Source organism: Pan paniscus, chromosome 9, assembly GCF_029289425.2.
Source record: "Pan paniscus chromosome 9, NHGRI_mPanPan1-v2.0_pri, whole genome shotgun sequence".
Classification (NCBI taxonomy): Eukaryota; Metazoa; Chordata; class Mammalia; order Primates; family Hominidae; genus Pan; species Pan paniscus.
Window position 1 is genome coordinate 117,843,982 of NC_073258.2, and position 27,650 is coordinate 117,871,631.

Consider the following 27,650-nt stretch of genomic DNA (forward strand, 5'->3'; position numbering starts at 1 on the left):
TCCGGAAGCCATTTGCCTGAGTGGCAGGGGAACCGGAAGTGGAGGAGCTGCTGCTGGTGCTGGGGCCGGAGGAGGGACGCGCCGGAGCGGGACCGACGGGACCGAGCGAGCGACCGACGCGCCACCCGCCGACGCCTCAGCCGCTTGGGGCCCGCACGGACCCTCTACTTCAGTGAGTGCATCCAGGGTCGCAGGGAACCGGTGGCTTAGAGGCGGGGGTCGGAAGGGGCTGCGAGGTGTTATTGTGAGAGGCCCGCGACCTCCCCTCCCCCACCATTGCGGCCCCTCCCCCCACGCCGCCCCATCCACTTGCGGGGGGCCTCGCGAGCGCGCGCCTTCTTTGCGGGCCCAGCGTCGGCTTCCCAGCAGCCGGCGCAGCTAGTTTTCGCTCTGAGAGCCCTTTCCCGATATTCCATACCGAAAGCTGTCGTTTCTCCTCAGCCGCCGGCCGGCGCCTCCACGGCCTTTCCCGGGAGGGTAGCGCGGCGGGCGCCCCGCCCCGCCCCGCCCTGCCGGGCCCACCCGCGGTAGGCCTTGCGCACCCCAGCTCGCCCCGGCTGGGCGCTGCAGCTCCTGCCCGGGTCTCCGCTGCTGCCTTTTCCCTTTATCACAGGGGTCTAACTTCTCACTCTTCTCTCCCCTCGCGTCTGGTCGGAGGCCAAAACCAGTTACTCCGTTGTGTTTTTACCGAGCACTTTTCCCTCCTCCTTTTGTTGAAAAATTTCAACTCTTTAGAAACTTCTCCGTTGCCTCTTAGGATGTGTTTATTCAAAAGTTGCATAGACCGTCACCACTCGGAAGGGATTATTTCTTGGAAGGCTTTCCAGCCCCCATCTCATCTTAGACATGAATGTGCTCGGAGCGGCTGGTGACCTGCCCAAGGTCAGCCAGCTAGATAAACCTGTCAGCGGAGAGGTTTGGGGGGATGTTTTTTTCCTGGCTCACCGTCCGTTTGCCAGATCCGTGCCTTCTGGTCTACAGGTTTGATTGACCCATTGCGTGGTGACTCATGCTTCTGCTTTTCATAGCTCGCAGGCCAGCGTTGCTTTTCAGAATTTATACACAAACTTAAGAACTAACACTCGGAGCTTTCGCCTCTTTGTAGAGCTTACCCGTAGAGAAGGGAAAGACCACCCGGATCCACCCTAGGACCTCATTTTGTACAACTTGAAATTATGGGAAGGGGTTGGGCCGAGGGGTAAAGGTGTGGAGAAAGTGGAAGGAGAAAGTGCTTAATTAAGATTGTCTTTGCCTTGGATGTGCCTTGTGTCTTTGGCTTCTTCTGGGCACATTGTTCTGACATAAAGGTTGCCTCCTTGTGGGGGAGAAGGGGAGGATTAGTTTGTTGGCTTGGGCATTTGATCATAAATTATGGAGGTGCTGGACCGGAGGAACCACCCACTAGCCCACGGAGGCTACCGGGCATTCAGGATAAGGGCCGCCTTCTTCTTCAGAATAACCATACCCACTCCCTCTGAAACAAAGTGGAGAGTCTTAGGTCTGAGTGGAAACTCTAAATCTTTTAATTCTTGGTTCAACTTTCTTCATCTGTTTTCCTGGTTCAGACTAAAACATCTAACTCAGCTGGAGAAGTTATAACGCTTTGTTGTTGGAGGTGGTTTCTCATTAAATACATTGCACTATGCTGGTATAAGCACTTGGAAATTCTAGTGCTGTATTGTCATAGTAAGTAGAGAATATAGAAAAGGCAGGAAAATCGTGCAAGTCGGTTACTCCTCGTCTTCCCAGAGAACTCACTTTAATGGACAACAAAGCTTCCCCTGGAGTACAGTCTGTTGTGGCAAATTAACAAAACTTGTTCTTCAGACCTTTTATTTGCATTCTGCTTGGTCTTCCTTTCTTTCTTTTTTTTTTTTTTTGTGTGTGACGGAGTCTCAGTCTGTCGCCCAGGCTGGAGTGCAGTGGCGCGATCTCTACTCACTACAACCTCTGCCTCCCGGTTCAAGCTTATAGGCATGTGCCACCACACCCAGCTAATTTTGTATTTTTTTTTTTTAGTAGAGACGGGGTTTCGCCATGTTGGCCAGGCAGGTCTTGAACTCCCGACCTCAAGTGATCCACCCGCCTCGGCCTCCCAAAGTGCTGGGATAACAGGCGCAGGAAACCCAAAGTCACTCAGAGGTTTGCGTCTTACCACTGGGTAGCTCTTAGTTCGTTCTTATTTTATGTGTCCATAAGAGCAGATAATTCTTCGTTTCAATTGGAAAGAATACAACAGCTGGAGCCTGAGCAACATGGCAAGACCTCGTCTCTACGAAATTTAAAAATTAGCCATGTGTGGTGGCGTGGGCCTGCAGTACCAGTTACTCTGGAAGGAAGAAATGGGAGGATCACTTGAGCCCAGGAGATCAAGGCTGCAGTGAGCTGTGTTACGCCACTTCACTCCAGCTAACGACTGACTGAGACCCTGTCAGGGGGTAAAAAACAAAAAACAAAACACAGCCGGCTGGGTGCTGTGACTCATGCCTGTAATTCCAGCACTTTGGGAGGCCAAGGCAGCAGGATCACTTGAGCCTAGGAGTTCAAGATCAGCCTGAACAATATGGTGAGATCCCCATCTATAAAAAAAAAAAAAAAAAGGTCAGGCAGCTATTCGGGAGGATCGCTTGAGTGCAGGAGGCGGAAACTGCAGTGAGCCATGATTTCTCCACTGTGCTTCAGCCTGGGCATCAGAGTGAAGCCCTATCTCAAAAAAACAAACAAAAAAAAAGCCGGCCGGGCGTGGTGGCTCACGCCTGTAATCCCAGCACTTTGGGAAGCCAAGGTGGGCGGATCACCTGATGTCAGGAGTTCGAGACCACCCTGACCAATATGATGAAACCCCGTCTTCACTAAAAATACAAAAATTAGCTGGGCATGGTGGCAGGCACCTGTAATCCCAGTACTCAGGATGCTGAGACAGGAGAATTGCTTGAACCCGAGAGGCGGAGGTTGCAGTGAGCCAAGGTCGCGCCATTGTACTCCAGCCTGGGCAACGGGAGCGAAACTCTGTCTCAAAAAAAGAAAAGCCAGTTTAATTTTTATTTTTGAGACAGGGTCTTGCTCTGTCCCTGAGGCTGGAGTGCAGTGGCGCACCACCACCCCCAGCTAATTGTTGTGGTTTTTGTAGAGAGACAGTTTCACCATGTTACCCAGGCTGGTCTCAAACTCCTGGGCTCAAGCAGTCCACCTGCCTTAGTGTCCCAAAGTGCTGGGATTACAGGCGTGAGACACTGTACCCAGCCACAACAGTTTCTCTGATTTCCAAATTGTTTTAATCCTCTATATGCATAGTCTTCTAGGTTGTGCATTTCCAGCTTTGTTCTTAAAGAGGAGATTGTGTGAGTTTGTGGCTCAGTTTTTCTTTTCCTGGTGTTTAAAAATGTTACCAAGCCATGGGCATCAGTAAAACTGAAAGCTGCTTTGTAATAAGATTTTGATTGACAAAATAATACAAAATCAGAGTCAGAAGACACAAAGAAACACATTTCTGCTCAGATACTTTGCCATTGTAGGGGAAGAAGGATCACCTTGTATTCATAGCTATAGACAAAAAGACTGTGTAATTAGGAATATTTTGTGACCTCCCAGTTCTTCCTGCCTTGTAGCTTCAGATAAGTGACATTTTGTTCCTCGGTTTCTCTATGTGTATGCCTTTTTTTATTTTCCCATGAAGAAATTTAGGGTTGAGATGGAAGTGTTTTGCTCAGGGTATCAGAATGCCATTAAATTTGGATAGTAGAAAGTATAAGTGAAACAACTTAGTAAATTAGAATTAATCTTTTTTTTTTTAAGATGGAGTCTTGCTCTGTCACCCAGAGTGGGGTGCAGTGGTGTGATCTCTGCTCACTGCAACCTCCACCTCCTGGGTTCAAGAGATTCTCATGCCTCAGCCTCCTGAGTAGCTGGGATTACAAGTATGTGCCACCCAACCTGGCTAATCTTTTGTATTTTTAGTGGAGACAGGATTTCACCATGTTGGCCAGGCTGGTCTCGAACTCCTGACCTCAGGTGATCCTCCCGCCTCGGCCCCCCAAAATGCTGGGATTACAGGTGTGAGCCACCATGCCCGGCCTCTACGTAGTCTTTTCTAATCAGAACATAATGTCATTTGCTCAAGAGTAGGCTTTGGAAGTCTATCACTCTGGTTTCAAATCCCACCTGTCCTGTGTTGTTTACCAGCTCTGCTGTCATGGAGAAGTTTCCTTAGGTCTCTCTGAGCATCATGTTTATTTAAATAACAAAGCTCCTAGCACAGGGTCTGGTAAATAGTAAGTTCTTAATAAATGTTATTTTAGATCAGTTGTTTGTCTGTTGGATGAACTCTGAAAATCCATGCCTGTTTATTGAATTGTAGCTCTAAGCTGGGAGTGGTAGTGTGTGCCTGTAGTCCCAGCTACTTGGGAAGCTGAGGCAGGAGGATCACTTAAGCCTAGGAGTTTGAATCCAGCCTGGACAACATAGTGAGACCCTTCTCTTATAATAATAAAGAGATCGTATAATTTATATAGATCATTGGTCTTGAAAGAGTGTGTGTATGCACCTCTGGGGATGCATAAGATGATCCATTGGAATATAGGAAAAAAATCTCAGAACATTTATTTACTTAGAGACAAGGTCTCACTGTCACTCAGGCGGGAGTGCAGTAGCATGATCACAGCTCACTGCAGCCTCCACCTCCTGGGCTCAAGCGATTCTCCTCCCTCAGCCTCCCAAGTAGCTGGGATTACAGGCACGCACCACAACACTTGCCAATTTTTTTTTTTTTTTTTTGTATTTTTAGTAGAGATGGATTTCGCCTTTTTGGTCAGGCTGGTCTTGAACTTCTGACCTCAGGTAATCTACCTGCCGCGGGCTCCCAAAGTGTTAGGATTACAGGCGTGAGCCACTGCGCCCAGCCCAAGCAATCCTCCTGGCTCAGCTTGCTGAGTAGCTGAGACTGCAGGCACTACCATGCCAGGCTAATTTCTTCAATTTTTTGTAGAGACGGGGTCTCGTTATGTTGCCCAGGATAGTCTCAAACTCCTGGATTCAAGTCATCTTCCTGCCTCGGCCTCCCAAAGTGCTGAGATTATAAGTGTGAGCCGCCACACCTGGCTAAAATCTAACTTTTTAAAGAATTTAATTTAAAAAAAGTTTTCTAATCTTTTTTTTTTTTTTTTTTTTTTGGAGATGGAGTCTTGCTCTGTCCCCCAGGCTGGAGTGCAGTGGCACGATCTCGGCTTACTGCAAGCTCGGCCTCCCAGGTTCACGCCATTCTCCTGCCTCAGCCTCCCGAGTAGCTGGGACTACAGGTGCCCGCCACCACGCCCAGCTAATTTTTTTTTTTTTGTATTTTTAGTAGATACGGGGTTTCACCATGTTAGCCAGGATGGTCTCGATCTCCTGACCTCGTGATCTGCCTGCCTCGGCCTCCCAAAGTGCTGGGATTACAGGTCTGAGCCACCGTGCCCAGCCAAAAGTTTTCTAATCTATAAAAGGAAAAAATAGGCTTCACTATAATTTAAGATTCACATGAACAGTAATTGGCATGTTTATATACAAATGTGTAGGTAGTGGGGTGCATTTCAAAAATACCCTAGGCTGGGCAGGATTCTAGGCCGAGCTCAGGAGTTTGAGACCAGTCTGGGCAACATGGAGAAACCTTGTCTGTATAAAAGAAAAATAGAAAAGTTAGCTGGGTGTGGCGGTGCATGCCTGTAGTCCTGGCTACAGGCCAGGACTTCACCTCAAAAACAAAAAAAAGACCTTGTCTCAAAAAACTTTTATTAACTAACATGTAAGTTTTAATTTGATTTAAGCCTAGAATTGAACTTAGACCCAAATAAACTTTTATGTAGAAAGTATAGAATGTTTTACTGGTTTAAAAATAAAGCAAAACCTCCCACATTGTTTAAATTAATAATTTTTTGGTTGTTGTTTGTTTGAGATGAAGTCTTGCTCTGTTGCTGCAACTTCCGCCTCCCAGGTTCCAGCGATTCTCCTGCCCCAGTCTCCTGAGTAGCTGCAGCTTACAGGCGTGTTCCACCATGCCCGGCTAATTTTTGTATTTTTTGTAGAGACGGGGGTTTCACCATGTTGGCCAGGCTGGTCTTGAACTCCTGACCTCAAGCGATCCACCTGCTTTGGCTTCCCAAAGTGCTAGGATTACAGGCATGAGCCACTGCACCCAGCCGATAATGTTTTTTTTTTTTTTTTTTTGAAATCATGATGATATTCTAGTATCATTTAGAACTGAGCTAATTTGTTTGCATAATTAGTGTTAGTATTATTTGCTTCTGTAATTTATTTTTCTTGAGTGAAGGTATGCTTTCACGTTTGGGGCTTGGTACTTGGTGATTCTAAAAAACTACTGCTTTGGCAATGTAGTGTGTTTTGTGTACTCAGTAAATATGTATATTGAATGAATATAACTCGATCTTCTTTCTGAGAAAGCTTAGCTGTATTTGAGGATGGCAAGGGAAAGAAAAAGATTGCTTATATAGAAGATGACCTCCTTTTCTTCAGGAGATCGAGACCGTCCTGGCTAACACGGTGAAACCCCGTCTCTACTAAAAATACAAAAAAATTAGCCGGGCGTGGTGGCGGGCGCTTGTAGTCCCAGCTACTTGGGAGGCTGAGGCAGGAGAATGGCGTGAACCCAGGAGGCGGAGCTTGCAGTGACCCGAGATTGCGCCACTGCACTCCAGCCTCGGTGACAGAGCAAGACTCCATCTCAGGAAAAAAAAAAAAAAAGATGACCTTCTTTTCTATAAACCGCAAAACCCCAGATTTTTTTCTTTTTCATAGTCCTTTGCATTTGGAGTTTAATGTTTCTATTGTATATTCTGCAGAATTGATTGAAAGTAGTCTGGTTTCTTATTTGTCTTTCTATTTGTAGAAGATTAGCAGTTCTAATTTTGCGGAATTTTACTTGCTAGATGACATATTTGGACTCATCATTACTAAAATTTTTTCTTTTTTCTTTTTTTTTTTTTTTTTGAGATGGAGTCTGGCTCTGTCACCCAGGCTGGAGTGCAGTGGTGTGATTTCGGCTCACTGCAACCTCTGCCTCCCGGGTTCAAGTGATTCTCCTACCTCAGTCTCCCGAGTAGCTGGGACTACAGGTGCATGCCACCATGCCCAGCTAATTTTTTGTATTTTTAGTAGAGACGGGGTTTCACTATGTTGGCCAGGATGGTCTCAATCTCCTGACCTTGTGACCTGCCTGCCTTGGCCTCCCAAAGTGCTGGGATTACAGGCGTGAGCCACCACACCCAGCCATCATTTCTAAAATTTTCTTAGTGGAAACTTACAAAAATAAAAATACCTAGTAAACATTTGTCAAAAACCAGTGCCAAGGCCTATGACTACTTTTGTCATAATCTGTACTACAGTTATTTGTGTGATGTTTATTTAGTAACCAGTGGATTATAATCATTGCAGTAGTAATTCTGTAAGTGTTTTTTTTTTTTTGAGACAGAGTCTTGCTCAGTCGCCCAGGCTGGAGTGCAGTGGCACAATCTCGGCTCACTGCAAGCTCCACCTGCACCTCCTGAGTTCACGCCATTCTTCTGCCTCAGCCTCCCAAGTAGCTGGGACTACAGGCGCCCGCCACCTCACCTGGCTAATTTTTTTGTATTTTTAGTAGAGGCAGGGTTTCACCATGTTAGCCAGGATGGTCTTGATCTCCTGACCTCGTGATCCACCTGCCGCCTAGCCTCCCAGAGTGCTGGGATTACAGGCGTGAGCCACTGTGCAGGGCCAGTAATTCTGTAACTCTTAACAGTAGTAAGTGTGTAACTCTTAACGGCTGAAAAGCCTCTGATGTAGATTTAATTGTACTGTAAGTGTCTAATAACTCTTTGTGTCACTTGGTACTTACAGTAACATATAATCACAAAAAACTAATATAGGTATAAAGTATATACTTGGAGGAGATTTTTTAAATGTACTGCACTGCAACTAAGTCATATTCAAAGCTATCTGGCAGTTGAGTGGTGCTATCTTTATGGGACTTACTCAGTCATGTTCTGGAATTCATCTCTACAGAAAGTAATTGTTTCTGTTTAGTTTCCCAATTGTTTCTAGGCAAACCACATAAAACTTTAATTATTATTTAAAGCCTGATGTGTATAATATTTAAGTGGTAACAAACCTTCCTGTTAACAAATGAAACATGACATAGACATTTTTTCTCAGGTGTAGAATGAGCCAAGGAGACTCAAACCCAGCAGCTATTCCGCATGCAGCAGAAGATATTCAAGGAGATGACCGATGGATGTCTCAGGTAAAAGGAAGTGCATGTGTATCATTCACATGAGTTGAGTCTCCAGTTTTTTGTCTGTTTTGTTTTAGTTTTTGAGACAAGGTCTCACTGTGTTGCCCAGGCTGACCTCAAACTGCAGGGCTCAAGTGATCCTCCCACTTCAGCCTCCCATATAGCTGGGACTAGTGTCACATATCAGTATGCCTGGCTTCTTCAATTATTTTAAGGTCTTTTGACCAAAACTGCAAAGGGGCAATTAAAAAAAAAACAAAAAAAAACTCTAGGCTGGGCATGGTGGCTCACGCCTATAATCCCAACACTTTGGGAGGCCGAGGTGGGCAGATCACAAGGTCAGGAGTTTGAGACCAGACTGGCCAATATGGTGAAACCCGTCTCTACTAAAAATAAGTTAGCCGGTTGTGGTGGCAGGCGCCTGTAGTCCCAGTTACTGAGGAGGCTGAGGCAGGAGAATCGCTTGAACCCAGGAGGCGGAGGTTGCAGTGAGCCGAGATTGTGCCACTGCACTCCAGCCTGGCAACAGAGCAAGACTGCATCTCAAAACAAACAAAAAACAAACAAAAAAACTGTAACCTTGTGACCCGTGACAGGTTGTACAAAGGGGGATTTCAATAGTCAACAAGAATTTGTTACTGTAAGTAAAAATGTAATGTTACAAATGTCCTGCCTCTTCACCATTCTGATGTTGGAACTGGGAAATATTTTAAGTTTTTTTATTTTGCAGTAATTTCAAAACTACACAAATGTTACAGAAATTTAGAAAGAAGTATCTTCATCTAGACTCACCAATTGTTAACATTTTACCGTATCTGCCTAATTATTGTGTCTGTATCTATTTTGTTTTAGTTTTTTTGTTGTTGTTGTTGTTGGTTTTTTGAGATGGAGTCTCACTCTTGCCCAGGCTGGAGTGCAGTGGTGCAATCTTGGCTCACTGCAGCCTCCACCCCCCTGCCACCCTGGGTTCAAGATATTCTTGTGTCTTAGCCTCCCAAGCAGCTGGGATTACAGGCGCCCGCCACCACCCTCAGCTAATTTTTGTATTTTTAGTAGAGACAGGGTTTTGCCATGTTGGCCAGGCTGGTTTCAAACTCCTGACCTCAAGTGATCTGCCTGTCTAGGCCTCCCAAAGTGCTGGGATTACAGGCGTGAGCCACCATGCCCTGCTGTGTCTATATCTATTTCTATATGTATATACTAACGTAGTGGGTTTTTCTGAAGCATTTGCACTCATTTCCCTTACCCCTGAATATTTCAGCATGTTTTCTTAAAAACAAGGACTTTTCTTAAATAACTATAGGATAGTTATTAAAATCATGAAATGTAATATTGATATAATACTATTATTACTTAATCCAAAGACCATATTCAGATTTCTCCAGTTGTCCCAATATTTTTTTCTTTTTTTTTTTTTTTTAAGACAGGGCAGTATACAGTGGCTCATGCCTGTAATCCCAGCACGTTGGGAGGCCAGGGCAGGTTGGGAAGTCAAGGCGGGAGGATCACTTGAGCCCAGGATATTAAGGCTACAATGAACTATAATTGTGCCACTGCACTCCAGCCTGGGTGACAGATTGAGACCTTATCTCAAAAAGAAAAAAAGAGAAGTATACCACAGTTGATTTGCCCATTTTTTCTTTCATGGACATCTGGATCATTTATACCTTTATGAATAGTAACTAGGCCAGGAGTAGTGACTCACACCTGTAATCTCAGCACTTTAGGAAGCTGAGGCAGGTGAATCGCTTGAGCCCAGGAGTTCAAGACGAAGGAAAGGAAAAGAAAAGAAAAGTAGTAACTAAACTAGATATCTTCATTATTCTTGTCTTAAGTTAATAGGCTTCAATGAGCCCTGACTGTAGAAAAATCAGTCAAATGGAAGAAAAACACAAATATTTTAAAAATTTTTTGGAGACAGAATCTTGCTCTGTCAAGCATGCTGGAGTGCAGTGGCACCATTACAGCTTGCACCATTACAGCTTGCACCATTACTGCAGCCTTGGCTTCCCGAGCTTAAGTGATCCACCACAGCTTCTCAAGTAGCTGGGACCACAGGTGCATGCCACCATGCCGGGCTAATTTTTTTTATTATTTTTTGTGGAGATAGGGTCTCACTATATTGCCCAGGCTGATGATCTTGAACTCTTGGCCTCAAGTGATCCTCCTGCCTCAGCCTCCCAAAGTGTTGGGATTACAGGCATGAGCCACCGTGCCTGACTTTAAAAATCTTTTAAGCATTGCATACTGAAATATTTATACTTGGAATGATATATCCTCAGTTTGCTTCAAAATAGTCTGGGGATGGAGTGGGGCAGTAGTTGGGAGTATGACTGAAATAATGCAGGCCATAAATGATTGCTGTAGCTGGTAATTGATACATGGAGGTTTATTCTTTCTGAATGGAGATGTTATTCTCTCGGCTTTTGTATACATTTGATATTTTCCGTAATAAAAAGGTTTTGTTTTGTTTTTGTTTTTGAGATGGAGTCTCACTGTGTTACCCAGGCTGAAGTGCAGTGGTGTGATCTTGGCTCGCTGCGACTTCTACCTCCTGAATAGCTGGGATTAAGGCACCCACCTCCATGCCCGGCTAATTTTTGTGTTTTTTTAGCAGAGACGAGGTTTCCCCATGTTGGTCAAGCTGGTCTTGAACTCCTGACCTCAGGTGATCCACGCACCTTAGCCTCCCAAAATGCTGGGATTACAGGCGTGAGCCACCACATCCCTGGCCTAAAAGGTTTTCTTAAGGGTAGTGTTGAAAGACTTGCCAAATATAATAGAAATCGTATCAAAACATATTAACCAGAAAAATAAGGCTCAGCAGCAGACTAAGGAAAATAAACACAGTAAATATTATAGATGAAGCATAGATACCTTATATTATCAATAAAAATATCCTAAAGGAACTAATATATAAGTATTTCAGTAGACATGATAGGAAGTGTAACTTTGTTTCCAAAAAGTGTAAATTAAAACATTAGGAAGAGAAAGAAAGAGAAATGTTAATATCTAATTCAGGTTCAAGTACAGTAAAACCAGTTCTAATATATTGCTGGAGTCCTTACAGATTGGTATATAGCCCTTTTGTTGAGAATTTGGAAATATGTCCAAAATCCATAAAAGTACTGATTTCCTTTGACTAAGAATTTCCAGTGTAGGAAAAATTATATATATATATATATATATATCCCTTTATCACACTTATTAGTTTCACAAAAAGAGGCCACTGGCAAGCCTGTCCACAGGAAGAAGAGTGTGACCTGGGAGGCTGAGGCAAGAGGATTGCTTAAGCACAGGAGTTCAAGACCAGCCTCGGCAACATAGACCCTCATTCCCCTCACCCCCCAAAAAAGCAAACAAAAATGTGTCGTTGAGTGCATTCAGTAGAGTATATTATGTGTAGTGGCTCATACCTCTCGTCCCAGCACTTTGGGAGGCTGAGGCCAGTAGATTGTTTGAGGCCAGAAGTGCAGCCTAGGAAACACACCAAGACCCTGATTCAACAAAAAATAGAAAAAAAAATTCACTGGGCATGGTGGTGTGTGCCTGTAGTCCCAGCTACTGGGGAGGCCAAGGCAGGAGGATTGCTTCAGTCTGGGAGTTTGAGACTGTAGTAAGCTGTGATCATGCACTGCACTCCACCCTCGGTGACAGAGCAAGACCCTGTCTCTAGAAAAGAATATATGGCCATTAAAAGTTACGATTATAAAAACTGCGTTGCTACATAGAAAAATGTTCTAGTATGATGTTAAGTGCAACTATAATGGCTACCATTTATCAAGTACCTAGTGGGTGCCAGTCAATAGCTGGGACTCTTTAACAACTCTAAAATGGAGTTGCCAGCAGATGTTAAAACCAAGACACAAATTATATACTTTCTTAAGATCACTGGACTGGAAAGTAGGTAAGCTAGAATTTGAATGTTGGTTTTTCTGGCCCCAGACATATAGTGCCAGAAAGAGGTGTCTATGATGCTTAAACTATGTAAAAGGGGTAACAGAGGACATGAAAAAAGATGAGGAGAAAATACTCAAGCATGGTCATAGTTACTAGGTTAAGGTGGTAGGATTATAGATGTGTTGTTTTGGTCCTTTCTATTTTTCCAAATTTATTACAACTATTACACTTTAGGAGAAAAGTACTAGAACCTTTAGCATAGCAGTCTTAAATTCCACGACACTCTACAAATGCAAGCTATTTTATTGGTGTTGAAAGGTGGTTGGGGCCGGGCGCGGTGGCTCAGGCCTGTAATCTCTCAGCACCTTGGGAGGCAGAGGTGAGTGGATCACTTGAGTTCCAGACCAGCCTGGGAAACATAGTAAAACCCCATCTCTACAAAAAATGCCAAAAATAAAAGCCGGATATGGTGAAATGCGCCTGAGGCTGAGGCAGGGAGGATCACGTAAACCCTCCCCAGCCTGAGCCTGGGAGGTTGGGGCTGCAGCGAGCTGCCCCTCATAGCTGCCACTGTACTCCAGTAGTCTGGGTGACAGAGTGAAACCCTGTCTCAAAATCTCAAAAAAAAAAAAAAAAAAAAAAGAAAGGTAGTTGGTACTACAGTACCTGCAATAGGGAGTTAACATGATAGGAAAAAGCACCTATTCACTAAACTTTTATTCTTTCTCATATCTCCTCAGTTTAAAAATATTTACTGAAACAATAGTAATTTTTAAAATACGTGTTTGCACAAAATATGGAAACAAGGAAAAAGCTGTCCCTAATCCTGTCACCCTAAGAGAGGAAGTGTTTTGTTTTCTTTTTTTAAATAAATAAATGAATATATATATATATATATAGTTTGTTTGTTTGTTTAATTAGAGATGGGATTTTGCCATGTTGCCCGGGCTGGTCTTGAACTCTTGAGCTCATGTGATCTGCTCACTTTGGCTTCACAAAGGCCTAGGATTACAGGCGTGAGCTGCCACACCTGACCAGAGGTGTTTTCATAATCTGTAAAATTATTTCCAGAAGTATTTTTGTCACTTTACACTTCACCTGTGGATGAATATCTGAGTTTTACCACAGCCTCATCTGCATTGTTATTGTCAACAGAAATAAATAGTAACTCTTCCTTAATTCCTAAGGGAAACAAAGTTGAATGCAGAGTTTGAGAAAAGGAAACAGCACTGGAAACCTAGGCATGATAGAGCATTCCTGTAGTCCTAGCTATAGTTGGGAGGCTAAGGCAGGAGGGTCACTTGAGCCCAGGAATTCAGTCCAGTCTGGGCAACATAGTGAGACCTCATCTTTGGGAAAAAAAGAGAGTAGGCCTTTTCCTAGACCTACATTACAGACCTAGAACACTGTATAAATTTGTTTAAGGGATGAATATAAAAGTTTAAACTGGTCTGGCACGGTAGCTCACGCCTGTAATCCCAGCACTTTTGGAGGCTGAGGCGGGTGGATCACCTGAGGTCAGGAGTTCGAGACCAGCCTGACCAACATGGTGAAACCCCATCTCTACTAAAAATACAAAAATTAGCCGGGCATGGTGGTGGGCGCCTGTAATCCCAGCTACTCGGGAGGCTGAGGCACAAAAATTGGTTGAACCCGGGAGGTGGAGGTTGCAGTGAGCTAAGATCGCGCCACTACACTCTAGCCTGAGTGATAGAGTGAGATTCCATCTCCAAAAAGTAAAATAAAAAGTTTAAACTATGTTCTTTAGCATTGATGGGTAAAATTTGTTTTCTTTTTTCTTTCTTTCTTTTCTTCATAGTGAAGGGGTCTCATGATGTTGTCCAGGCTGGTCTCGAATGCCTGGGCTCAAGCTATCCTTCACACCTTGGCCTCCTAAAGTGCTAAGATTATGGACATGAGCCACCACACCTGGCCAAAATCCATTTTAGAGAGTGTCTTGTGCCTTTATAACAGAAAGAGGCACTCTGGGAGGAGATTACCACTGTTTATAAACTTGGATTTGACTGAAAAGGATTGAGTCCTAGTTTGCCAGTGTCTCACATTTGGAAGTTAACAGATATTTTCAAAGTCTGCATTCAAATAAAATACATGGATCCTCATTGGATCATAGTTGAAAAAATGATATAATACTTTATTGAACTCTTGGAGCCATTTGAAAAATTGAATGTTATGGGATTGTTTCTTTTCCTAGTTATGATAATAGTTTGTGGGCTTTTTTTTTTTTTTTTTTTTTTTAAGATGGAGTTTCGCTCTTGTCGCCTAGGCTGGAGTGTGATGGCACGATCCCGGCTCACTGCAACCTCCGTCTCCCAGGTTCAGGCGATTCTCCTGCCTTAGCCTCCTGAGTAGCTGGGACTACAGGCACCCGCCACCACACCTGGCTAATTTTTGTATTATTATTAGAGGCGGGGTTTCACCATGTTGGCTGGGCTGGTCTCAAACTCCCAACCTCAGGTGATCTGCCCACCCTGGCCTCCCAAAGTGCTGGGATTACCAGCGTGAGCCACTGCACCATTTGGTTTTATAAGAGGATGTTCTTACTCTTAGGAGATGCTTGCTGATTAGGGTGAAGAATCATGTTTGCATTCTACTTCACAAGTGGTCCAGCAAACATGCACACATACATAGAAACAAAGCAAACATGGGAAAATACTATTAGTTGTTGAATACAAGAGGCAGATGTATATGTGTTCATTGTAATATGTCAACTTTCTGTGTATCTACAATTTTCTTAATAAAAGTTTGAGGAAAAGATAAACTTCTAAACAGCATGTTACATGTATTTTTCTATTCTGGTTTCAGTAGGATTCTGGGTTTCTTGAGAGTACTAGAATGCTCAGTATGGTAAGGGTGAGAAGAAAGTTCAAACAGTAATTTATAGAATGAGAGGAATAAGCTTTGGGGATAGACTAAAAAAAATGTTCAACAACAGTAACTGGTTGAACAGCTGTTCTTTCTAGGCCAAGAAGTCTCACAGGGAAAGAAATATCAGTTTCTTTTTTTATTAAGAAAAATTTTTTTTGGCTAGATGTGTGGCTCATACCTGTAATCCCAGCACTTTGGAAGGCTAAGGTGGGCAGATTGCTTGAGCTCAGGAGTTCAAGACCACCCTGGGCAACATGGTAAAACCTCGTCTCTACAAAAAAAATAGAAAAAATTAGCCAGGCATGGTGGCATGAGCCTATAGTCCCAGCTATTCAGGTGACTGAGGTGGGAAGATGACTTGAGCCCCTGAAGCAGAAGTTGCAGTGAGCCAAGATCACGCCACTGTACTCCAGCCTGGGTGAGAGAGCCAGACCCTGTCTTAGAAAGAAAAAAAAAAAGAAAGAAAAAAGTTGTTTTTGTAGAGATGGGATCTTGATATATTACCCAGGCTGATCTCAAACTCCTGACCTCAAGTTATTCTCCTGTCCTGGCCTCCCAAAATGTTGAAAGTACAAGCATGGGCCACCACACCCAGTCAGAAGTGCCAGTTAATAATTTTTTTTTTCTTCTTCAAACCAGCACAACAGATTTGTTTTGGACTGTAAAGACAAAGAGCCTGATGTACTGTTCGTGGGAGACTCCATGGTGCAGTTAATGCAGCAATATGAGGTAAAGGTGGAAGGGATGAGCGTGGTTCTTGGCTACTCATGTATATCCATTCATTACTAACAGACTTTCATTCTGAGCTGAACTTACTTATTTGTGACTCTTAGAGAAGCCCTAATTGAGGTTATAAGAGAATCAAAGCTACCTAAAGGGATTTTCTTTTCTTTCTTTTAACTTGGCCATGTTCTGATCTGAAGCATTGTTTATAATGAAACTTCCTCTTCTACTCTGGTTTCCAAGAGGCTTGATGTTATATTTGTTTATATTTGCTCTACTCAGATTGTCAAGTTATTATTTGTATCTTAGTATTTCCTATTTGTATTTGCTAATAACATTTATCCTAGTCATGATTCTTATTTATATTTTGCCATTTTCCTATTTCATATATTTTTGTAGTAAGCTATTGCCAATCTTCTTTTAGGGTTTAGGCATTCTTCCATGGGAAATTTATTAGTTTTTTTATTTTTTAATTTATTTTTTTGAGACAGTCCCGCTCCATCGTCGAGGCTGGAGTGCAGTGGCACAATCTCAGGCTCAAGAGATTCTCATACCTCAGCCCCTGAGTAGTTGGGATTATAGGCATGTGCCACCATGCCTGACTGATTTTTGTATTTTTAGTAGAGACGGGGTTTCACTATGTTGGCCAGGCTGGTCTCGAACTCTTGGCCTCAAATGATCCACGTGCCTTGGCCTCACAAAGTGCTGGGATTATAGGCATGGGCCACTGTGCCCAGCCCCAAGGGAAATTTAAAAGAAAAGATAGCTTTTTTTTTTTTTTTTTAAGCTCTAGCACTCTAAATTTCTTCATCTCTTGTTTCTACTTCACCCTGTTTCTGTAGTTCAATAAGTGGAAAGGAGGGTTTGTTGAGTTGACAGCTTAATTATTAATGTTGGTACCTTTTAGGGGGCATCAGATTGAGTTGTGACTCATTTCTTGAGCTGAGACCTAAGGCTGCATTAAGAACTGAGTTACACAATGGTATCTTCAAAGCCCTTAAACAGTGAGTGTCACACCATTACAGTGTTATCTTTGAATACAGAAAAAGGAAATTAATGCCTTGCAACACATTGCAGTCGAAAGATTAAACTTTCCCCTAGTTTTAGCTACACTAAATCAAGTTTTTCTTTTTTTAGATATGGCGAGAGCTTTTTTCCCCACTTCATGCACTGAATTTTGGAATTGGGGGAGATACAACAAGACATGTTTTGTGGAGACTAAAGAATGGAGAACTGGAGAATATTAAGCCTAAGGTGAAATGAAAGTTACTTGTCAATGTCATTAATCTTAAGTCTGTTTTGGATAGTTAAATTGTCTGAAACTGTAAAAAAAAAATTGCTTCTTTAAAGACCTATTTCACTATTTTTTTCGTGCCTCTTTAAGGTAAATGATACTGTCATTGCTTGAGAATATGCCAAAATATATAATTAAGAAACTAGTGAATTGTTTGCCTATTGGGTTGTATTTATAGTTGTTATAATTACTTTCTTAAGTTGAAGGAAGAGTTGTTGTTTTTTTTTTGAGATGGAGTCTTGCTCTGTCACCCAGGCTAGTGCAGTGGTGTGATCTCAGCTCACTGCAACCTCCGCCTCCTGGGTTCAAGCGATTCTCCTGCCTCAGCCTCCCGAGTAGCTGGGATTACAGGCGCCGCCACTGTGCCCAGCTAATTTTTGTATTTTTGGTAGCGACGGGGTTTCACCATCTTGGCCAGGCTGGTCTTGAACTCATGACCTTGTGATCCACCCGCTTCGGCCTCCCAAAAGTGCTGGAGAATTACAAGCATGAGCCACCGCGCCTGGCTGAAGGAAGAGATTTGATGCTAATGAGGTATGCTATTCTGTGGAATGCATAGATCTCGGGCAGTATGAGGGAAAACTGCTCAGAGGTGGGCCATGGGAGCAGGGCCATGATTAACTTTAGGAAGTAATTTTGGATCTGTTTAACCATATAAACAGGTCAGTAATCGAGGCCTGCAAGTTCGTCTGAAGAAAATTAGAAGCAGATGTGAACAAATGAACATTTCTACCCAGTATCTTATATCATAAATACTCTGAGTTGGCACACTGTATATAATTGTTTCAGCTCCCAAAAAAGAACAAAAACTGAGCCCTGACAAAACGTGCTTTCATTGAAAGTTGTTTGTTTTAAGACAGGTTCTCTCTGTTGCCCAAACTAGAATGCAGTGGCATGATTATAGCTCACTGTAACCTCAAACTGTTGGACCCGGATGATCCTATGGCCTCAGCCTCCCAAATAGCTAGGACTGCAGGCATGTGCCACCATGCTCAGCTAATTTTTAAATTTCTTTTTGTAGACAGGGTCTTGGTCTTGTTATGTTGCCTAGGCTGGTGTCAAACTCCTGGCCTCAGATGATGATCCTCCCGCCCCGGCCTCCTAAAATACTGGGATTATAGGTTTGAGCTACCATGCGAGACTGTGATTTTTTTTTTTTTTTTCTCTAAAGAGAAAAACTTGATGGATCAGCGTGGTGGGTTATGTCTGTAATCCTAGCACTTTGGGAGGCTGAGGCACGCAGATCACTTGAGGCTAGGAGTTCACGACCACCCTGGCCAGCATGGTGAAACCCTGTCTCTAGATTAAAAAAAAAAAAAAAAAGCCAGGCATGGTGTCACACACCTGTAATCCTAGCTACTTAGGAAGCTGAGGCAGGAGAATCACTTGAACCCGTGAGATGGAGGTTGCAGTGAGCCAGGATCACACCACTGCACTCCAGCCTGGGTGACAGAGCAAGACTCCGTTTCAAAAATAAATAAATAGAAAAATTTGTTAAAGTTGCATCCAGCCTCCACCTCTGTGACTCTTTTCCTTGAGTGTACCTGTGTATTTATACCATGACAGGTTCTTGCCGTGTCACCCAGGCTGGAGTGCAGTGGCATGATCATGGCTTACTTCCAGTCTTGAACTCCTGGGCTGAATCAATCTTCCCACCTCAGTGTCCCAAAGCATTGAGATTATAGATGTGACCCACTGTGCCTGGCCAGGTTTTATTTTTATACAGTTTATTAATCTTTTTTGTATAATTTTTGGATTTTGAGAAATCAGCTTCCTGCTGCATGATGATATAATTCTCTCGTTTCCTCCTAGTACAATTTTACCACTTAAATATTATTCCCCTTGGAATTTATCCTGATATATGATACGAGGCATAAATCAATGCATTAAGATTTCTGCCCTGGCTGAGTGTGGTGGCTCAACGTTTGTAATCCCAGCATTTTGGGAGTCCAAAGAAAGATGCATTGAGCCCAGGAGTTTAAGACCAGCCTGGGCAATATAGCATGACCCTCTATCTCTTAAAAGAAAATTTAATAGGATAGCTGCCCAGTTGAAGTTAGCCAACACCATTTGAAAAGTTTATCTTTCTTTCTTTGCTTTTTGAAATAAGATTTTCGGCCGGGCGTGGTGGCTCACACCTGTAATCCCAGCACTTTGGGATGCCAAGGTGGGTGGATTACCTGAGGTCAGGAGTTTGAGACCAGCCTGGGCAACGTGGTGAAACCCCGGTCTCTACTAAAAATACAAAAATTAGCTGGGCGTGGCGGCACATGCCTGTAGTCCCAGCTACTCGGGAGGCTGAGGCAGGAGAATCACTTGAACCTGGGAGGTGGAGGTTGCAGTGAGCCGAAATGGTGCCACTGCACTCCTGTCTGGGTGATAGAGCGAGACCCCATCTCAAAAAAAAGAAAAAAAAAAAGATTTTCATCTAAATGTTGGACGTTCCTTTATTCCTGGGTATTTATCTTCTCCTTCCCCCCTTTTTTCTTCAATTGCAGGTCATTGTTGTCTGGGTAGGAACAAATAACCACGAAAATACAGCAGAAGAAGTAGCAGGTGGGATCGAGGCCATTGTACAACTTATCAACACAAGGCAGCCACAGGCCAAAATCATTGTATTGGTATGTAGTCTTTGGTGGGTAGAGAGTTCGTTATCTTTAGGTCAGCTGAGGAATCTTTTTAGAAATGTGATTGCTCATGAATATTAGAGAACCTTGAGGTGGAAGCAGTTTATCATACTTTCGTTGACCTCTTCTTTAATGTATTTTACCGTCTTACTGGTTTCATCATTCCCCATACCAGCTGTGGGGCCATCTTTTATCCACGCATCCTTGTTTAGAAGTATGGAAGCCGTGGCCAGGCGCTGTGGCTCATGCCTGTAATCCCAGCACTTTGGGAGGCCAAGGCGGGCGGATCACGAGGTCAGGAGATCAAGTCCATCCTGGCTAACACGGTGAAACCCTGTCTCTACTAAAAATACAAAAAATTAGCCGGGTGTGGTGGCAGGCACCTGTAGTCCCAGCTACTCGGGAGGCCGAGGCAGGAGAAAGTATGGAAGCCGTTTGGTGCCTCAGTACCCCTTTTTTGGGCCTCCATAATTTTTTGCACAATGGCACATGAGATTTGTCTGAATCCTGAGTCTTTTTATTAGACCTATATTTGGATTACTTTGTAAGTGTCTTGTTCTTATGTTAAAGGTGGTATATTAGACATTCTAATCTTCTAAAACATAAAAAATTTCATCAGCAAGAAAATGGATACTTTATAGTTGTACCCTGAACAGAAAGGTGCTACCCTTTTGTAGAATTAAAGCATTAACTCTTCATGGTCTCAAAGGTGAACAGCTGTCTGTTTCAGTATAAAAGTCTAGCTGTAGGCCGGGTGTGGTGGCTCACGTCTGTAATCCCAGCATTTTGGGAGGCCGAGGCGGGTGGATCACAAGGTCAGGATTTCAAGACCAGCCTGGCCAAGATGGTGAAACTTCGTCTCTACTAAAAATACAAAAAAATTAGCTGGGCGTGGTGGCACGTGCCTGTAATCCCAGCTATTCGGGAGGCTGAAACAGAGAATTTCTTTTTTCTTTTGTTTTTTTAAGACAGAGTCTCGCTTTGTCGCCTAGGCTGGAGTGCAGTGGCGTGATCTCGGCTCACTGCAAGCTCGGCCTCCCAGGTTCACACCATTCTCCTGCCTCAGCCTCCCGAGTAGCTGGGACTACAGGCGCCCGCCACCACACCCGGCTAATTTTTTGTATTTTTAGTAGAGATGGGGTTTCACCGTGTTAGCCATGGTCTCGATCTCCTGACCTCGTGATCTGCCTGCCTCGGCCTCCCAAAGTGCTGGGATTACAGACATGAGCCATCACGCCTGGCCGAAGCAGAGAATTTCTTAAACCTGGGAGGTGGAGGTTGCAGTGAGCCGAGATCGTGCCACTGCACTCCAGCCTGGGCAACAGAGCAAAACTCTGTCTCAAAAAAAAAATGTCTAGCTGTAGATATTCTTAGTCAGTTTGAAACATGTTTTAGCAAAATCTGATACAAATTTAGTTCTTTAGTGAGATGGTGTTAGGAAGATAATCATTTACTCAAAAAACCTGAGGATCACTGTGTACAAGGCACTATCCTAGTTCTTGAGCATACAAAAATGAGTAAGACATAGTTTCGGTCTCGAGCTCACAGTCTAGTGTATGGAGACAGCAACACAGAATTATTATACTGTGTGCTGTTTAGAGTAAGGTGAAAACGTGTTTAACAAAAGTTGACATCTGCATTCAAAGACTTCATTGGTTTCCAGACAAATAGGGAAAGAAGGAAGGTATTATAGAAAAATAAAGAGAATAGAGCAAAGGCTTGTACATGTATGTGTTTGTTGGCTGAGCAGAGGAGGCTGCATAAAGTTTGAGCCTGGGATGGTTAGGAGAAAGAGGCCACAACCAGGTCATGTAGGATTTTTTTTTTTTTTTTTTAATTTGAGATGGAGTCTCGCTCTACTGCCCAGGCTGGAGTGCAGTGGCGTGATCTTAGCTCACTGCAACCTCTGCCTCCCGGGTTCAAGTGATTCTTCTGCCTCAAACTCCCAAGTAGCTGAAACTAGAGGCGTATGCCACCATGCCCGGCTAATTTTTGTTTGTTTTTAGTAGAACCGGGTTTCACCATATTGGCCAGGCTGGTCTCGAACTCCTGACCTCGTTCGTGATCTGCCCGCCTCAGCCTCCCAAAGTGCTGGGATTACAGGCGTGAGCCACTGCGCCAGACCAGGTCATGTAGGAATTCATATGCTGTTGGGATGTTTGGATTTTATCCACAGTTGCTGGGGGGCCAGATCTTTTTTATTACAAGGCATTTCATTTACTTGTTGAGGTACTTATTTATACCTGCCTTATTCCAGAAAGGATTGTGTTAAGAGTCCACCTGTTAAGTACAGTGACTAGTACATAGTATTTGCTTAGGAAATATTTGTTGTATGAATGTTGCTCAATAAGCCTTCCGTATTCTTTGTTTTTAAATTGGATATACAAAAGTGTTAATTAAGGTGTTGTCCATAATACTAAAACATTGGAAATAACCTAAATAGTAGTATCATGGAAATGATTGTATAAGTCATTGAATATGATAGCAGTAATCACATTACAATTATGAGGGCTGTGTGCAAACAGACTTTATGGTGTATTTAAGTGAAAATGTTTTTGAATTGCTTTGCTGGGCATGGTAGCTCATGCCTAATCCTAGTATATATGCAATTGGAAAAGGGCTACAAGGAGACAAAACAGTTATTCCAGGGTTATTCCAGGGTGAATAGCTCTGATTCATCAAGACAGCATTCATTCCACCTCTTTTTCTCATAGTATAGTATGGTGTAGGTTCCATGTGGCATTAATAGATGATGTGTATCTATGAGCTTGATTATTCTGACAGCCAAATGGAGAATGGATTGAAGGGTAGACAACGTTGGAGGTGGGAAGACCAATCAGGAGGTTTTATAGTAATTAAGATGATTGGAGATAAGTTCCTGAGCTATAGCAGTGTATATAATCAGGATGGAGACAAGAAAATGACATTTAGGATGCAAAAGTTGAATAACTTAATGATAAATAGATAAGATATATGGGATGTGAGACTTGCAGATGTTGGAATGACCAGTTGATAAAGAGGAAGAGCATAGTTTAATGAATTGCTTTTGAATCAGTTGGGAGTGCCTTGGGAACATTTAAATTTCTTTCTGTAGCTTAGAAGTTTAATATGTAATTCTGAAGCTCTAGGAAGAGATCTGGCTAAAGTATTTAGAGTAGTGGGCCAGAGGACAGGTCCTTGAAGAATACCAACAGTTAAGGGACAGGAGGAAGGGAACCCATGAAAAAACTAAGAAAAAATGGTTAGCTTTCATTCAAAACAGTATTTTCCAATGTTTCACAAATCAAAGGTGTAGAAAGTGCCAAATGGAGATGTTCCAGGAATATCTGAAGTTATAAATAATAAGTAGAGAAAAATAAGTGAATCTTCTAATTTAATGTTTTCCACTGTGCCCCAGGGTTTGTTACCTCGAGGTGAGAAACCCAATCCTTTGAGGCAAAAGAACGCCAAGGTGAACCAACTCCTCAAGGTTTCGCTGCCGAAGCTTGCCAACGTGCAGCTCCTGGATACCGACGGGGGTTTTGTGCACTCGGACGGTGCCATCTCCTGCCACGACATGTTTGATTTTCTGCATCTGACAGGAGGGGGCTATGCAAAGATCTGCAAACCCCTGCATGAACTGATCATGCAGTTGTTGGAGGAAACACCTGAGGAGAAACAAACCACCATTGCCTGACTGGCTCTTATCAGTGTTAATAGCATCTCAGCTTCCTCAGATCAGTTCTATCACTGGCACTACAGAATCCTTCTCTTTCTTAAGGCACTTTGCATTGTAGAATGTTCCTGGATGTTCATATCTAGTGTTTGAAGGGGAGGAGGGATTTAAACTGGTCCTGTACATAGAAGGTTTGTTTGACAGAGGAGAAAAATTAGCCAAGGAAGATTGTTGTTTAAATTCATTTGAAACCAGAAGGGGACTTTTTAGTTGTATGTGTAACACATTCATTGAATTATTATCACTGTTTTCTTAGGACAACATCAAGCCTAAATACTGAACAATATGAAGATTCTTTTCTTGGCCTTTCTGTGGATTATGTCATATATAATAATTATCAGAATCATTCTACTTGGCTTTAAAACATGTTTTCTCCAATTTTTTTAAGGTTCATAATTTAGCCTTTTGTTTTTATGTTGCTTAGATTCTTATGTATACTGAATATTTTCTTAACATGTAGCATCAGGTTGAACATGCTTGTCATTCATATATGGAAGATGCTATAGTTAGAAGTGAATTTGTTCTGCTTTCTTAATCTTTTCCATGCTTAGCAGTGAAAAACAGGTTTTGCCCCAGTAGAGGGATTCTTTGGAGGGTATTATTTTTTATGCTGCTGAATATCATGTCTATAATAGACCCGTGCATGCAGCCTTTCCTCCTTATTCCCCTTCATGCCCCCCTTTCCCCTTCATTCCCCCCGCCACCCCGTCTTTTTTTTTTTTTTTTTTTTTTTTTGGTCCTTGTTGACATTATAAGCTTTTAACACATTTTTGACCTAGGAGCCCTGTTGCTGGAAGTATAGTCTCCAGCCAGTTACTCTTATGATAGTACTGCTATAAAACTCATTCTTGTGTGGTGTTCTGTGCTATAGAGTCTGTGTGTTGCTGTTCATATTCGGAGTTCTGGTTTTGTTTTTCCCTTAAAACCTGTTAACAGTTTTTTTGGGGGGTGGGGGGATTCAGAACTCTTGTTTCCCATTCCATAGCACCTGACATTATTTCAAGTTTTATAATATCTTAAGGTGTATATTTTATTTTTTTTATTGGCTTAGTTGTTTTTTGTTTTGTTTTGTTTGAGATGGAGTTTCACTGTTGCCCAGGCTGGGGTGCAATGGTGTGATCTTGGCTCACTGCAGCCTCCACCTCCCGAGTTCAAATGATTCTCCTGCCTCAGCTTCCTGAGTAGCTGGGATTACAGGTGCATGCCACCATGCCCGGCTAATTTTTATATTTTTATTAGAGACGGGATTTCACCATGTTGACCAGGCTGGTCTCGAACTCCTGACCTCAGGTGATCTGCCCGCCTTGGCCTCCCAAAGTGCTGGGATTACAGGCATGAGCCACTGTGCCTGGCCTTATTGGCTTAGTTTTAAAATTATCCTCCAAAAATTTTGGGCCTTTTTCTGTGGGGAAACAAGTGAAGCTGCTCTTCAGCATAGACACTACCTTTATCCCATCATTTTAGTAAAAACTAGGTTTGTTTCACTTCTGAGGTGTCTTATTAATGTACTTCATCTGAGAATGTGTTGATCTTAATGTTCGAGCTATATAAGAACTGCCATTAAAAAAAATGGGATAATAGATGGTTTTATCAGTATACCTATGGAATATGTACAAACTGGATCTATAGATATTTTGAACTGGACCAGGTGGGTATTGAAGTAACCCATCAAAATATGCTCTGCAGTGATTCCGCTTAATGTTTAAATTCAGTAACGTACTTGAAAGGCAAATTTCAGTGCTTTTGTATGTTGGAGGAGGGCTTACTGATGCGTGCTAAGACCGATTTCTGATTGAGGGATGAACCTTGGGCTCATTTTTTTCTTGTGAAGTCTCTTTCTAGAAAATTTTTTGGTTTTGTTCTTTTTAAAAAATACATACTTTTTTGAATGTATCATGTCTTCATTAACAACAGAAAATCCACATGGTGTTTACTAAACTTGTTTACGACATTAAAAATTTCCTTTTTATTTTTAGTAGCCCAGGTTGAGTTTTTCACAAGAGATTTTTTTCTTAGCTGAGGTATAGTTGTATAGCAAGAAGAATTAAGCCAGATTTTTGTGTGTGGAAAGACAGTTTTCTATCCAGGTCTTTTTCTGTTTGTCAGAAGGTGGGAGTATGGTCCAAATAAATCCATTAGGTTACTCCTGCAGCATGCGCTTTTAGCTTCTCTCTTGACTGAGGATCAAATATCCCTTTGTGAGCTGGCCCTCAGCTCCTTTGCTCATGTGTACAAACCTCAGATGTTACTACATTTTATATCTACCAGAGCTATTCAAGCAATAGTATTTGAACCACTAGCCTTTTAAATAAAATTCTGCCCCATTACTGATGTGCAGATATTGAGTTCACTTTCATTTTTTGCCAGATTTCTTTGCACTACTTTAGGTAAAAATAGTTAATCTATTTTTCTTTGACATCCTAGTTTGCGTCAGTGACAGAACTTACTGCTTAGTCTTTGTACTTTAAAAAAAATCTATAAATTTAATGCACTGTCCAAGTGAAATGTCCTAGTTGTCATTGTGATTAAGGGGCCAACTTTCCAGGCAGCTAGCAGAGATACTATTCTCTTCCTCTCCCAGCAAATTTGTATTCCTTCACCCACGCATTCCTGCTATACTAGATGGCAGCCAGTGATGGAACTATAAAGATGTCTGTGGTCATATGTTGAATGTGGCAGCTTGAAGATGTACTGCCACGGGTGATCTAGGGCAGGCTGTCTTCCAGTCCATGTGTTCTCGGTCGCCGTAGACAGCGCTCTGGCTACCACCGTGAGGCTACTTGAACTGTCAGGGGCATCTGCCTAAACCAGAATCTTTTGTCAGAAACCTTAACCCAACAAAACAAATCTTGAGTAGCTCATGCCCGGCTCTTAGGAATTTTGTCTGTTTAAAAAAAAAAAAAAAGTCCAACTTACTTTATTTTATTTTTTTAACCTAGTCACTGTTTACAATTGTATGCTAAAGCCTGAAATATTGTCTGTGCTGTGGTGTATGAGCATTGCCAACTTTATATTTATTGCAGTGAAGAAGAAACTAAAAATATATGAAAATGAGGAGCATGTGCAAGCTCCTAAATCCGTGTGGGTGCATGTGGGAGAAGTGAGTTAGGGCCTCTTGAAAGGAGGCTTTTTGGAGAGGGGTCCCCCAGGTTTCTTGGTGTTCCTGCTTGGGGATCACTGCTGCTAGCTGACTGGACCTCCCCATTGGAAGTTTGTGATTTTGCTTTGGCAAAGTTTCATTGACTAGTAGAACTCATTCTGTTTTAGTGTATATTTCAATATAAATGTAAACATTTTGCTCAATTTGCTGGTGTCTTTCTGTCTCCTTCATCATAGTTTGGATTCTAATGAAAAAAAGGGATGGTTTTTCCCTGCCTTATCATAAGGAAATTGGATACTTAGATGATCCTGCTTCTTTACTGTGGAACTGAATGCACCAGGCTGACTCATCACTTACCTTCTCGGGCATGTAGATTGGTAGGGTGGGATGAGTAGGTATAAGGACCCCTCAGAAAGCACAACTGCCATCCTTGAAGTCTACTCTTTTCCATTAGATTGGAATAGTTTTGCAGATAGGTTAGTCTGGATTATAGGCTGTGGACCACCTCATCTGAACTGGGTGAATGTCATCAGTCAGTATAATACAGTGTTATTGGCTGGGCTCACGCCTGTAATCCCAGCTACTCAGGAGGCTGAGGCGGGAGAATTGCTTGAACCCAGGAGGCAGAGGTTACAGTGAGACGAGATTGCGCCATTGCACTCCAGCCTGGGCAACAGAGCGAGACTCTTGTCTCGGAAAAAAAAAAAAAAATACAGTGTTACTACAGCATAGAGGACATGAACCTTGAGCACGGACTCATTTATCACCCTTACGTCCCCAGGGTAAAGCAGCCGCCTCCAAATACTCTTTCTCAGAGATAATGAGACTAGAACAAGGGTCGGTTAACTGGTCGATCGGGACCTATCCTGATGACACACCAGCAACTACCAGGCCAGCAATAATTACAGTGAGTTGGTATGCCGGTATGATGTTCCTTGGCAGCTAAAAGTTTCTGTGATCTTTGTATCATTTGCTTTATCACTGTTCACCTCAGTGGTATACTGTTGGATTAAAATGATTTGCTGCTTTAGGAGGAAAAATTTGGAGGTAAATTGAGACATTTTGTTTTTCTAGCTGCCCTTCCCCCCTCCCCAGTATCTCATCACACCAAGTTCTTCTCCACCCACACTCCTGGAGGCCTTTGT

The 27,650-nt window shown here is 42.7% G+C and overlaps 1 protein-coding gene across 2 annotated transcripts; it reads left to right on the top strand.

The window, feature by feature from the left end:
• The first annotated feature begins 23 nt into the window (after positions 1-23).
• On the top strand, positions 24-26,708 carry PAFAH1B2 (platelet activating factor acetylhydrolase 1b catalytic subunit 2). Of its 2 annotated transcripts, XM_003820079.6 has the most exons (6): positions 25-172; positions 8,182-8,269; positions 15,686-15,775; positions 16,907-17,023; positions 19,562-19,684; positions 23,088-26,708. In XM_003820079.6, the coding sequence occupies exons 2-6, from the start codon at positions 8,189-8,191 to the stop codon at positions 23,364-23,366; spliced, it is 690 nt and encodes a 229-aa protein (XP_003820127.1). In that variant the 5' UTR covers positions 25-172; positions 8,182-8,188; the 3' UTR covers positions 23,367-26,708. The 2 variants fall into 2 exon arrangements, with proteins under 2 accessions (XP_014202506.1, XP_003820127.1); XM_014347020.4 differs by lacking the exon at positions 8,182-8,269 and having other exon boundaries at positions 24-172.
• Positions 26,709-27,650: the final 942 nt, after the last annotated feature.